The sequence below is a fragment of the Caenorhabditis elegans genome, chromosome I (genome assembly GCF_000002985.6).
Source record: "Caenorhabditis elegans chromosome I".
NCBI classification, from domain to species: domain Eukaryota; kingdom Metazoa; phylum Nematoda; class Chromadorea; order Rhabditida; family Rhabditidae; genus Caenorhabditis; species Caenorhabditis elegans.
In genome coordinates this window covers 2,717,811-2,731,487 of record NC_003279.8, presented here as the reverse complement: position 1 = coordinate 2,731,487, position 13,677 = coordinate 2,717,811, and the positions used below count along the sequence as shown (strand labels likewise).

The 13,677-nt window shown below is 34.3% G+C and overlaps 4 protein-coding genes across 10 annotated transcripts; 2 read left to right on the top strand and 2 right to left on the bottom strand.

Moving 5' to 3' along the window:
* Nucleotides 1–34: 34 nt before the first annotated feature.
* yop-1 (Receptor expression-enhancing protein) lies at nt 35–1,484 on the bottom strand. The gene is made up of 2 exons (NM_058632.8): nt 1,252–1,484; nt 35–567 (listed from the first exon to the last, which is right to left on the bottom strand). Exons 1-2 carry the CDS (start codon nt 1,476–1,478, stop codon nt 243–245), a joined length of 552 nt encoding a protein of 183 aa, NP_491033.1. The 5' UTR covers nt 1,479–1,484; the 3' UTR covers nt 35–242.
* A 2,621-nt stretch (nt 1,485–4,105) lies between these two features.
* On the bottom strand, nt 4,106–4,474 carry snr-7 (putative small nuclear ribonucleoprotein G). The gene is made up of 2 exons (NM_058631.9): nt 4,342–4,474; nt 4,106–4,288 (listed from the first exon to the last, which is right to left on the bottom strand). Exons 1-2 carry the CDS (start codon nt 4,468–4,470, stop codon nt 4,184–4,186), a joined length of 234 nt encoding a protein of 77 aa, NP_491032.1. The 5' UTR covers nt 4,471–4,474; the 3' UTR covers nt 4,106–4,183.
* A 289-nt stretch (nt 4,475–4,763) lies between these two features.
* Y71F9B.6 (Cyclin N-terminal domain-containing protein) lies at nt 4,764–9,900 on the top strand (the record flags this gene model as incomplete). Of its 6 annotated transcripts, none has more annotated exons than NM_001306440.2 (8): nt 4,764–4,959; nt 5,013–5,170; nt 5,222–5,349; nt 5,418–5,502; nt 5,581–5,730; nt 6,087–6,261; nt 7,321–7,761; nt 8,724–9,900. In NM_001306440.2, the coding sequence occupies 8 exons, from the start codon at nt 4,837–4,839 to the stop codon at nt 8,967–8,969; spliced, it is 1,506 nt and encodes a 501-aa protein (NP_001293369.1). The 6 variants fall into 6 exon arrangements, 4 of the variants coding, with proteins under 4 accessions (NP_001293369.1, NP_001293368.1, NP_001293370.1 ...); NR_131372.1 differs by having other exon boundaries at nt 4,899–4,959; nt 8,724–8,969; NM_001306439.3 differs by lacking the exon at nt 5,581–5,730 and having other exon boundaries at nt 8,724–9,893.
* A 112-nt stretch (nt 9,901–10,012) lies between these two features.
* dnj-30 (J domain-containing protein) lies at nt 10,013–13,461 on the top strand (the record flags this gene model as incomplete). 2 transcript variants are annotated; one of them, NM_058629.6, is made up of 4 exons in its annotated part: nt 10,013–10,048; nt 10,498–10,818; nt 12,221–12,384; nt 13,159–13,461. In NM_058629.6, the coding sequence occupies 4 exons, from the start codon at nt 10,019–10,021 to the stop codon at nt 13,358–13,360; spliced, it is 717 nt and encodes a 238-aa protein (NP_491030.1). The 2 variants fall into 2 exon arrangements, with proteins under 2 accessions (NP_491030.1, NP_001293377.1); NM_001306448.3 differs by lacking the exons at nt 10,013–10,048; nt 10,498–10,818 and having other exon boundaries at nt 13,159–13,360.
* Nucleotides 13,462–13,677: the final 216 nt, after the last annotated feature.

Below are 13,677 nucleotides of genomic sequence, written 5' to 3'. Positions count from 1 at the left end.
TTCTACGAACACACACAAAAAAGAGAATAAATTTACCATTGTGGAGTATTCATTATGTCTAAAAAGAATGGATCGTTGGACAAAATGAGAACGAACAAAGATCGGAGTAAGGAGGGGAGGGGGGAGAAGCCTAACCGAACAAAGAAATAAAAAAAAAGGCAAAAAAGGGAATTTTGGTGGGCAATCTGGGGGAAGTTGATAGTATTGGTGGTAGTAATAATAAAATTTAGCTCAAGAAGAAATCATTCCATGTGATCTCGGACTTCGTTGGCGAGCTTTCCGGCGGCACTGTTCACTCTATCGGCGAAATTTCCAATCTTGGCGTCAATGGATCCCGAGTGTCTGGCGGCGACTGGCTTCACAAATCTATGGTAGAGCTTGGCGGCTCCGAGGAAGCTTGGAAGGTAGAGGTAGAGCAGGAAGATCGACTTGAAGAGCCAATAGACTGGGAAAACGGCGACGATTTGAACGGAGAAGAACTCGACGACTGAGAGTATGGCGAATATGACCCAGTAGGTCAACCATTGAGTGTCGTCTTCCTTGTTGCTTGATTCGATGGCCTTGATACTGAAAAAAAAATCATTTAAAAAATGGGTTTCAAATTTTTTTAAACGATAAATTTTGATTAAAGTCGCACAGAAAGAGAGGCGGGGCGTAATTTTGCAACACTGCGGCACGGTTTTTCGCTCCTTTTGTTTTGTTATTTTTTTTGATTCCCATAAGATTGTGAGGATACTATCAAAATTTATTTATCGATCCTTGCATTTTGCAAAAATTTTTGTCGCACAGAAATTGGGGCGGAGCGAGCTTCCGCAACATTGCCGCACGGGGTTTGTCTCCGCCATGTTTCCACTGCTCTTCTTGTATATTTTTTTTCAATAAAAGTTTCGATTTTTCTTGTTTTTGCCCCTTTTTTTCGAATGAAAATGTGATCCAATTCGAAAAAGAAAAGAAAAAGACAAGTAAAATCAAAACTTTTTTGAGAAAATCAACAAGAAAAGCTGTGGAAAATGGGCGGAGACAAACCCCGTGCGGCGGTGTTGCGAAAGCACGCTCCGCCCCACTTTCTGTGCGACAAAACTTTTTGCAAAATGCAAGGATCGATAAATAAATTTTGATAGCGTCCTCACAATCTTATGAGAATTTAAAAAAATCAACAAAAAAGAGCGAAAATCCGTGCCGCAGGGTTGCAAAATTACGCCCCGCCTCTTTTTCTGTGCGGCAGTTTTCTTTGTTGCAAAATTCGCGAACCTCATGTAAGCCGGGTAGACGAATCCCATAAAGTTGCACACAAGCTGGGCGGAATGTCCGAAAATGAGGTAGAGAGCCTGAAGACCGACGACGCCGAGCACCAAATGAAGCCGCTTGACTCCGGTCTTCTGCTCAACGGTCGCCAGCACGTTGGTGACGGTGCTCGGCTCGTGGAGCTGCTTGTCGACATCGTCCAAGACCTTTTGCACTTGTGGTGGGACAGGCATTGGGCGCTGGAAAATTGGATGTTGAGAGGAATGACTTGGCGGCGGAGAAGAAGAAGAGACAAAAAAGCGATAAAATAAAAAGAGTTATGATGTGAACCAGTCAGGGCTGTGCATTTTTATTCTGTTTCCGGGGTCAAAAATTCGGAATTCTGAGAGAAAGTGAACAGTTTGGGCCCCAAGCTAGTCCTCTGAGCCAAAAAATTGAGAAAAAAGTGATGAATTTATCACCTTTTTCAATTTTTATCTTGCTCAGAAGCCTAGCTTAGGGACCAAACCCCAGGTAAAATATTCTCAATATATTTAATTTATAAATTTTTGAGGTGGTGGTGTAGTCGAATTTTTTAATTGCTTTATTAGACTCAAAATTGTCTGAAAACACCGAATTTCATAATGAAACTTCTTGAAAACTTCTCAAAAAAAAAGTTTTGACGGCTGAAAAAATGGTCTAAAAATTTGTTAAAATTTTAAATTTGGCCGACTTGTCAAGCGGCTGGAAACTTTTTTTTGAAATTACCGTAAAATTTTGAGTATACAATCCAATTATCTTGCGTTTTCAACTCGATTTAGGTACTTTAAAGTCGATGGACGGCGAGATTTGGTTAAAAAAATTGTGAAATCTCGCCGTCCATGGACTTTAAAATACCTAAATGAAGTTAAAAACGCAAGATAATTACATTGTATACTCAAAATTTGACGGTGATTTTGTTTCCAGCCGCTTGACAAGTTGGTCGAATTTCAAATTTTAACTAATTTTAGGCCATTTTGGAGCCGTCATAAACTTTTTTTGAGAAGTTACACTATGAAATTCGGTGTTTTCAGACAATTTTGAGTCTAATAAAGCTATTTTTAAAAAAATTAGACTACACCACCTTAAAGAGAATAAAGATGCGAATTTTTTCACCCCCGAAAAGAAAACTTATACAAAAAAGGCGAAGAGTTCTTCAAATTGAATCTCCAAAGAACACACACACACAAATCGCATCAAAATGTGCCTATAGCCAACCGGAGCCGGATCAGCAGCAGCAGCAGTAGTAGTAGTAGCCAATAGCTGTTGAGAGGAGGACAGAAAGAGCGAGTGATAACTGGCCAAGTGTTCCCGGGAGAAGACGAAAAACCCAGAGAGAGAGAGCACGGCGAAAACGGAACGGGAATGGAATCAATCGATGATAGTCAAACGGCAACACAAAGGGCACAATCCATTGTGTGTGTGTGTGTGCGTGAGTGATTTGTCATTGAAACAACTTCAGAATGACATAGTGCCACGGAGGAGACGGGAGGAGAGAGAACAAAGTACAAGTGATTCGCGCCGGAGATCAGATCAAAATAATTTGAATTGATTTGAAATGTTCACCAGAAAAATTGTGGGTCTGCATTTTTAAAAGACGGCGTAAATGGGAATTATTACAAAATAAAAAACGCGGAATCATAACAGAATTAATTTTTTATTTTTAAAATCGGGATTTTGCAATTTTGGCTAAATTCCTTTAAAAAATGAACGATCAATCAGTTGGAGTGTGGAGAATTCAGCCAAAATTGAAAAAAATCGCGTTTTTTTTATTCGGATTTTATATTATTTCGCGATTTTCTTCCGGTTTTTCCTGAATTCGAGTCAAAACATTGGATTTTCTGAAGCTTTTGAAATTATTCGACTTGAAAAAAGGTGATTTTTCCTAATTATCACTGAAAAGCGTTCAATTTTCAAAAGAGAACATCGATAATTTTCGGTTTTTCTCAGCAAAATGTGAAATCGAAGTAGAAAACTCTTGTTCAAATCCAGATCAGGTTTGGGGATTGGCGCCAATTTTTCAAAATGACCTATTGTGACATGTTGATTCATTTAAAATTGATGTGAAATTATAGAAAATCACTTGATTTATCTAAAACAAACATTTATTTCAGTCGAAACACTTGAGGAAGAGCTCAAAAATGGCCTGAAATTAGCAAATTCAGGCTATTTTTCAGCATTTTCTCGCATGTTTCAACTGAAATGGGTGTTATTTTCAGATAAATCGTCTGATTTCTATATTTTGGCGAGAAATCAAGCGAATTCACTGAATTCCGGCTGAGAATCTGCCGCGTTTTGAAAATTGATATTTCAACTCTTCGACGGCTGCAGCCACAAGAGTACGGAAAGATGAGAAAGCACATCTCGTACAGCTTTCGGATGATGATAGGCGTGTGTGTGGAACATTTTTCTGTTTTGAAAGAAGAAAATAGGTCGGCAGAAAAAGAGATAAGAAGTGGGGAAAGAGTATTCTTTTTTGCTGCTGTTGTGCCGAGTAAGAGTAACGAGAAGAATAAAGAGAGAAAAATGTGGAGAGCGTCGTCGACCGCACATAGTGGAAAGAGAAGAGGGATACACAAGTCTCTCCGTGTTTTTGTTACTCTGTTTCGTGCCTCTCTTCAAAATGAACACTATTTCGTTCAATTTGAGCCGTGGAAAAACAAAATGCTGAAAAAAAGCTTTACGATTGATTTTTTTTATGCCTGCAATAATAAAACATAACTTTTGGTACATTTGTTTGTGAATTGATTCTATTTGCGAAGTTCTTATCTATACGAAATTCACGTGAATCAGAGATGAGAAGTGGGTTTTGACCACGTAGTTATCAAAAATTATCAAAAAAAAGGTTCAAAAATTTAATATCAAAATTTGAAAATGAAAACATTGAGAAAGTGACAGGAAATTGTGGAGATCGAAAAATCTAGGAGATTCTCTCCTTGGGCTCCATGATGACGACGGAGTTTCCGCGAATGACAGTCATGCCGAGGTTGACGGATCCTCCGTCCTTTTGGTACTCGACAGCTTCCTGCAATATTAAATTTTAGAATAAATTAGACAAAAACGGAAAAAGAAACATACGTCGATGACCATGTTCATGAATGGATCGAAACCGCGGAGGATTCCAGAGACGCGACGGTTTCCGTTGAGCTTCAAGTCCATCTCCTTGTCCATGTACTTTTTGAGCTCTGGTGGATGTGTCTTACTCATTTTTCTGAAAAATTGAGAATTTGCAGGGGGAAATGAAAATGAAGAATGGAAAAATCATCAAAGAAACAGATTTTACTTAAAATAGAAAATAAAGCTCATTTTTCAACTTCCACCTATCGAAAATTCAGATAATACATTAATTATAACATTTTTTAACTAATTTTTCAAAGAATAAACATGATAATTATCAGGAAAATTGGATGAAAAAGGCTAAAATCGACGAAATTATTTTTCGAAATTCGAATAGTACGCAAACACCACGCTTGGTACACCATAAATGACGACAAGTTGCAGACGCTTGCACACCGTACTCACACAATTCTTATCGGATTTCCGAGCTTTTTCTTTTCGTTTTTCCAATTTTAGATGGTAAAAAAGAAGAGTAACTATCATATTCTCGTCGCACAAAATTTCTTATCAAATATCAGTGTTGATGGAAGCCACAATGACACAAATCTTCGAATTTTCCAAACAAAAGGCCTTCCGAAGGTGAGAATCTTGGTTTTTCAGCGATTTTCGTAACTAATTGATAATTTTTTCAGATATCTCCAACGGAAAAGAAGTTTTCAAACGGCGCAAGCTCCACAACCACCATCCGCAACAATGAATCAGTGATCTCACTCGGAACATCCGCTTCACTCGGAGAACGGCTAAGCTCGTCGAATTTGCCGCAGGAATACGCGGAGACACCACAGAAAAAGTGAAAATTAGTTGAAAATCAATATAATTAATTAATTTTCTCTATTTATAGAACTTCAATCTTCCGAAGAATCGCGAAAATCATGAGCTCCGACGACGTGATCTATTCAATGACCGCCACAAACAGTAGATCTCCGATTCTTGAAGAAGGCGTCGGGAGAGAAGATAGTGGGCTGATTGGTGAGCTGGCGAGCTTATAAAAGCTTACAAAACTTGAAATAAAATAAATTAATTCAAAATTTTCACAGAATTTCGCTCAGAATCACCATCTTGTTCTTCAAATCAGTTCAGTTTTCTGAGAAGGCTCAAAAGCACCATTACCCATGCAGATAGGTGAGTTCAACCATCATAAAATCCTCTAAAATCCCCCACACTAACCGTTCCGTGTTGCGAACTAACCCACATTTTCAGATTTTACATCTGCACCTCGACGAATGGCCAGCCTCTGGCAGTTTTCTCGTATATCTCGCCGAACAGCGACTACGTGGATCCGCTGGCGCCGATTTTCGCCAACACAACCGTCAATAAGAAGAAATTCCGATCGAAATCGATTTTTGGAAGGTTTAGAATTAACATCTCCTCTATAATTTATATCTTCTACCTAATTTTCCCCGAAAACTGGCAATTATCTAACAAAATTTCACAAAAAAAGCGCAGGAATTCAGAAATTTCGGCTATGCGATCTTAAAGGCACATGGGTTTATTCAGCTGTGCATCGACGCGAAAAGACAGCATGTGGTAGTTTTTTTTGTTAAATTTTTCAGTTTTCAGACCGAAAAAAAGGAAAACAACGCAAATTTTCAGCAGAAAGTAAGAAAAAACGCTGCAATTTGCTAAAAATCCGTGCGCCTTTAGGTCAAAATCTTGAAAAAATACGATAAATTCCCATAATTTCACCTTATAATCCAATTTTCCAGCTCGGATCGCATGCGGCATCAGGCTCACTTATCAACAGAAGAGCTGCGGCCATTTGTCTTCCGAGACGCTGAAGATCAAGTAATTCTGGGGCAGATTCGCCGAAAGCGGAATCCTTCGCCGTTTTTCACGCTGTTCGACAAGTCGCCCGCCTCGATTTCCAGGAAAGAGCGGAGGGTGAGGCTTTGAATTTTGAATTTTAAGATTCAAAATCCGCGGAAAAAAGGCGAATTTTAGCTAAAATCTTCAATTTTACCGAGTTTTTCGTGTCGTAGCAGGCGAAAATTCGTATTTTTGCAAATTTTGCTCGTTTATTTCACTTTATATCGTTGATTTTCGTACTGTTTAAAGATGGAGTAGCGCCAGTGAGGAAATTGCTTTAAAACATGCCTATGGGGCCACAATGGCCGAATATCATGATAAAAAATTTTTGAAAAATGTTCTAAATTTTACATGATTTTTTGAAAATTGAAAAAATCTCAGTTTTTGCCTAATTCCTATTCGAATTTCCGCCAATTGGATTTGTTCGATTGAGCGCGCTTGCACGTTTTTAAATTTATTTATTTTATTTTTTGTTATTTTCCACCGATTTTTAATGTTTTCGGTGTATTTTTGCTCGAATATTAGAGAAAAAGTCAAAATGATTGCAAATTTTCAATTAAAAAGCACTCTTACAGGCGTAAATCAGTGAAATCAATTAATTCAGGTTCGAAATCGTTTAAAAGCGTTACTTTTTGATTTTTACGCCTGTTTGCTTTTTAATCAAAAATTTGCATTTATTTTGACTTTTTCTCTAAAATTCCACCAAAAATACACCGAAAACATTAAAAATCGGTGGAAAATAACAAAAAATAAAATAAATTAATTTAAAAACGTGCAAGCGCGCTCCATCGAACAAATCCAAATGGCGGTAATTCAAATAGGAATTAGGGGAAAACTGAGATTTTTTCAATTTTCAAAAAATCATATAAAATTTAGAACATTTTTCTGAATTTTTTATCATGATATTCGGTCATTGTGGTACCATAGGCGTGTTTTAAAGCTATTTCCCCACTGGCGCTACTCCACCGTTAAGGTCTGTAATAATGGATTTATGAAACTTAAAAACTGGCAAAATTGAAGATTTTCACTAAAATAAACCTTTTTTTCGGAATTTTTCGTTCACTTGAGCAGATTTTGAGTCTTAAAATGTGAATTTTAGGTGAAAAGTTGATAAAAAATCGAAAATTTTTACAGGAAAGCTTCCGAAACGGCGAAACCTCGGAGGAAATGTTTGCGGAAACCATCGAAGTTCCACAAGCCGTAAATCGAGATTCAAGCTATGAACGTGGAACTTCAATCGATGAAAAATGCGATTTAGACGCCAGCCGATCAGATGAACCATCATCAGAAGTCATCGATGAGTACGATCCGATCGCATTTTCCGAGTTGGGAATCGGAAAACGGACTGTAATCCGTCACGAGTGTTGCGTGGCAAGCACACTTCATTGTGAATCGGCGGAGAGGGCGAAACAAGTGATAAATGAGGATTTCGAGGCGAAATACCCAATGATTCATCTGACATTGAGCAAAATGAAGAGTTTGAAGCGAGAAATGGCAGAACTTGGGGTCTCGAATGGAATTGATGTGTATACGGTGGCAACTGCTTATGTGTACTTTGAGAAAATTATTCTTAAGGTTAGAAAGAACGAAATTGCAACGATTAAGCTTAAAAAGTGATTAAAAAGCTCAAAAATTGCGAAAATCTGAAGAAAAAACCTGATAATGGTTAAAGGGAGGCCGCATTTGGAGGTGGATGGGTCTCGCCGCGAATCTCGTTTAGCAATTAAGCTATGCGCCTTTAAGGTTACTGTAGGCAATTTTCAAACTTTTTAAATGCATTTTCTAGTCGATTTGAATCGAAAATCTTTTTTTTCCATTGAAAATCTAAATTTTTAGAGCGACTTTTAGCCCAAAAAGCTTTAATCTTAGTTTATAATCGACATAATGCAACAAAAAATAGAAAATAGCATAAATTACGTCTAAAAAATGATTTAAAAGCTTAAACTTTGAGAAACTGTCGGAAAATTCAAGAAAAAATCTGAAAATGGTTAAAGGGAGGCCACATTTGGAGGAGGATGGGTCTCGCCGCGAATCTCGTTGAGCAATTAAGCTATGCGCCTTTAAGGTTACTGTAGACAATTTTAAGTTTTTAAAACAGTTTCTAATCGATTTAAATCGAAAATCTTTTTTTCCAGAGAAAATCTAAATTTTTAGAGCGAATTTTAGGCCAAAAAACTTTAATTTTAGTTTATTATCGACATAATGCAACGAAAAATAGAAAATAGCATAAATTACGTCTAAAAAATTATTTAAAAGCTTAAACTTTGAGAAACTGTCGGAAAATTCAAGAAAAAATCTGAAAATGGTTACAGGGAGGCCACATTTGGAGGAGGATGGGTCTCGCCGCGAAATTTGTAAAGCAATTAGGGTATGCGCCTTTAAGGTTACTGTAGGCAATTTTAAAAATTTTAAAATATTTTATAGTCGATTTTAAGCTAAAATCAGTTTATAATTATTATCAAAGCTGGTTTTTTTTTAAATTTCAATTTTTTTGAGATTTTCATATCTATTTAAATCTAAAATCAATTTTTTTCCAGGGTCTAATCTCAAAAGTCAATCGAAAATGTGTCGCCGGAGCCGCTCTCCTCGTCGCCCTTAAAATGAATGATTACAAGAAGTCTACGATCAAATCGTACATCGAACAGGCCGAAGATCAGCTCCGCGAGCCGAAATCCGATCTTTTGGCTTATGAGCTTCCAATTTGCTCGGTGCTCCAGTTCAGGCTTCAGCCAACAATTGATGAGATTCAACCACATGTAGATAGATTGCAATTTGAGATGTGAAATATTGTTATTATGTAAACGCAGAAAAATGTGCTTTTTTGAAATCGTGGTGCAAGCGCGCTCCACGGATAATAGTTGGGTCTCCTTAAAGGTGGACTACGCTCAGTGGAGAAATTGCTTTAAAACACGCCTATGGGGCCACAATGACCGAATATCATGATATAAAAATTCAAAAAAATTTTCTAGATTTTATATAATTTTTTGAAAATTGGAAAAATAACAGTTTTCACCTAATTATTTTTGAATTTCCACCAATCGGATTCGTTCGATTGAGCGCGCTTGCATTATTTTTATTAATTAATTTTATTTATTCTCGTTATTTGACTGATTTTCTTCATTTTCTATGTTTTTTCCTCGGAAAATGAAAGAAATAAAAAAGACAAACGCAAAATGTTTGTTAAAAAGTAATTGAAAATGAGTAAAACTGTGAATATACTAATTTCAGGCTTGTTGTCGTCGGAACTCAGAATATCAGAGTTTTAATCATTTTCAATTCAAAAATAATTGGTTGAAAACTGTGATTTTTTCAATTTTCAAAAAATCATAAAATCTAGAAAATTTTTTTGAATTTTTTTATCATGATATTCTGTCATTGTGGCCCCATGGGCATGTTTTAAAGCAATTTCCCCACTGAGCGTAGTCCACCTTTAAGTATTGGCGAGAAAACCGTAATTTCAAAAGTTTTCAATGATTTTTCGTTGGTTTCGAGGTGAAAATCATCGAAAATTGTTAAAAATATTTAGATTTGGCCGCCATTTCTAACGAGACCCAACTTTTAGCAGAGGAGCGCGTTTGCAACTTGGTTTTAAAATACGGATTTTTCCGCGTTTAAATAATATGCAATTAGTTTTTATGTACTCAATCCATGACCCTTTTGAGATTATTTCTAGTCGACATTTTTCAAATTTAATAAATTTGGTTTTTTTTCCCTTATTTTTTCTTCAGATTTTCGATTTTTTTGCGTTGAATGTCGCTATTGTCTATATATTTTTTTCCTTAATATTTTTCCTAAAATCTAATTTTAAAAAAAAAATTTTTTCCAGCAAAAAATGTCCCAGTTTGAGTCATTTTATCAGGATGTAAGTTTTTTTTTTCAAAAAATTTGAAAAAAGTGTACATTTCTTGGTTTTTCTGGAATGTTTCGAATTTTCAGACAGTTTTCCGCGAAAAAATATTAATTTTATGTGGAAATATCGATTTTAGGGCCAATTTTGAAGTTTTAGCGAGTTTTTTCAGCTGGCTATCAATTATAAAACTATAAAAAAAATAAAATTTCGCCAAAACTTTGAAATTGGCTTCAAAATCGCGAATTCCAAATAAAATTTTTATTTTTTAAAGAAAACTTGGCTGAAATTTTTAAAAATCCAAAGAAAAACCACAAAATATGGCCAGAAAATGCGCGGGAATTCAAAAATAATTCTCAAAAATTTTTAAATTCAAGAGAAAAATTTGAAAAAAAACCAATTTTTTTTTGAAAAAGTTGAAAAAAACCATTAAAAATTTTAAAAACATTTTTAAATTTTTCCAGCTAAAATCCACGGAGCAACAGGACGCGGCTCTTACTTCTGAGCAACAAATCGAGCGACTTTTGAAGCCCGGTTCCACATATTTGAACCTTAACCCATATGAAGTGCTCCAAATCGATTTGGACACGGATATCGAGGCGGCTAAGAAGAAATACAAGAAGCTCTCACTACTTGTGCATCCGGATAAAAATCCAGATGATCGAGAACGTGCTGACAAAGCTTTTGATATTGTGAAGAAGGCGATTAAGCAAATGGAGGATCCGATTGAGTTGAATCGATGCAAAGATTGTTATACGGAGGGAAAAGCTCGGCTTGCTATTGTGGTACGGAGCAACTATGAAGATTTGCATGGAAATTCTGAGAAAATTTTTTAAAAAATTGGATTTTTCTGGAAAAAAAAAATGCCGAAATTTGGATTTTTTTTTTCGATTTTTTAATCAAAAAAAACGAAAGAAAAATCACAAAAATTCATCCCATTTTTCTCATTATTTTGTAGTTTTTCACTGAAAATCGAAAAATCCAAAAAAATTTTTTTTTAGAAAATGAACAAAAAAAATTCTAATTTATGTTGATGTGAAAATAAAATAGAAAAAGCCAAAAATTTGCAATTTTCGCAAAATATTTTTTGAACAAATCTGAAGACAATTATTTTTTATATTTTTTTTCTTCAAAAAATGAGGAAAAAAAACTAGAAAAAAACAAAATTACTGATATAAACCAAAAGCGTATTATTTTAAAAATAATTTTCCAAAAAATTGAAAAAAAGTAAATTATCAAAAATTTACTTTTTTAACGTTTTTTTGGAAAAAAATCGTTTTTTTCTTGATTATTTTGTGAAGAAAACGTAGTTTCGCAAAAAATTTCATATAATTCGGAAATTTTTCGTTTTTTTGTAAAAATTGTTTTTTTAAAATTCACTCGAAAATCCAAGACCACGAAAAAAATTAGTTTGTATCCTAAAAATTAAAAAAAAAAATTTTTGAAGCAAATTTTAATCAAAAAATTATGTTTCTTCGAAGAAAAATTGTAATTTTATACAAAAATTATGAAAAGTGAACGAAATTCGAGGGAATATATATATATATATAAAATTTTAAAAAATACATTTTTCAATTTTTTTGTTGAAAAAAACCAAAAAAAAACCACAATCCACAGTCTCCTCGTCATCGAAAGCGCACAAAAAACTGCTTACTGGCGCGTTTCGCGTTTTTGCTAGCGCATTTTGTGGATTTTCCGAAATTCAGAAATTACGCGGAAAATAGGCTAGAATTCCAAAATTACAGCCCCGCCTCTTTTGATAATTATCTTCAGGATGAAGAAGATGATCGCGAAGGTGGGTGACTTGAAATATACAAGAAAAATATGATTTCTTTAGAGAAACACCATTTTTACCGTTGATTTTTTAATATCCCTACTCCTCCTTCAGTTTTTGACCAAATTTTCTCTTTTAATGGTCTTTCATTTCATTTTGTGCTAATAAACAAATTTTAAGTTCGAAATCTGCGAAAAAATTCGTTTCAACGCTAAAAAACGACGAAGTTTATTTTTCAACACTAAAAAGATTCACTCCCTCCCCCGGCTGCGCCAAGGTGTGAGCAAGTGCGCCCCAGCCCAATTCGACGCCGAGGAGACTGTGCAATCCTACCTCCAAGATCGTTAACAAAAATCAAAAATTGTATATTTTTTTTCTCAAAAATTCATTTAAAAAAACCGAATTTCTTCCAGATGTCGGAGAAAAAGCGAAAATTGCGAAAAGATGGAAAAGAAGATGTGATTGAAGAAGATGATCCAGCTGGATACAAGAAAGCTCTGTGGATTACTGTAACAAAAGTGTTTGCTGATCGAGAGAAGAAGAGAAAGATGCTTGAAGAGAGGGCGAATGAGGAAAAGTACGGGAAATTGATAGTAAATTGGAGAAAAACCGAATTAGGATCAATTTCTAATTAGAAATTGAAAAAAATTGAAAAAATTGAAAAAAAATGGAATAGAAAAATCGGAAATAACAAAGAAAAATTGAGATAAAATCACAAAAATCCGAGTTTTCAGAAGAAACAAAAGAAGAAAAATTCCAATTTAAAAAAATTAATTTTGTAATTTTTTTGGTTTTTTGCTTAAAATCAAGTAAAAAATGTAAAACAATTTTTTAAAAATTAAAAAAAAAGTAAATTTGGCAATTTTACTGTTTCTTTTTTAAGAAAACTTTTTTAATTTTAAGAAAAATAAAATACAATTGATTTTTCAGATATTTATTTCAAAAAACTGAATAATTTTTAATAAAAAATGCAAAAATTGAACAGATATTAAGAAAAAAATTATTTAAAAAAAATTGAATTTGCCAAAAATTTCTGAAAATTTTCAGGTTTATTTATATCAAAACCATATATTTTTTGAAGTTTTCCTGAAAATCCTTGAAGAAAATAAGATAAATTGATAAAAATCCGACTTTTTTAAAAGAAAAATACAATAATTGGTAATTCTCATTTTCCAAAGCGGAAAACCTCAAAATTTCGGGTTAAAATATCTAAAATCTAGAATTTCTTGGGAAGTTTCGAATTTTGCTCTAAAAAATGTTGTATTAAAAATTACATTTTTCTGAAAACTCATTTGAAAACAATTTTTTGCATTCAAAAATTGCCTTTAAGAAAATCACAAAAATTTTTCAGACGCCGCTCAACTGAAGCGTTAGTCCAAGCAGCAGAGAAGCGTAAACTGGCCGAAGAATTCGCGAAAAACTACGAAGAATCTCGTGACGAACGTTCCGGAAGCTGGAGAAATTTCCAGGCGAAAAAGGCGAAAAAAGAGGATAAGGGAAAGACGTTGAAGGGTGCAGCATTCAAACCTCCGAAAGTTAAACTTCAGAAATAATTATTGATCTCTTTGAATTTTTCTATTTATTCTCATTCATTATATTCCCATCATTATTGTGTAAAATCTCAACAAGTTTTTGTAAAAAATTATTTTATTCGAATTTTTTTTGTAAAAAAACCATTAAAAACCTCCAAAAAATTACGAAAACTGGAAATTTTGAAGTTTTAATTTTTGTTTAAATTTAATTTCCGGATATTTTCAATTTTTTCCAAATTTATTTGAAAATTCAAAAAAAAACGATAAACCAAATTTAAAAGTAAAAAGTAAAACGTATTCCCATCATTAATACAAGAGTGGAATTGCCGTTCGGCAAA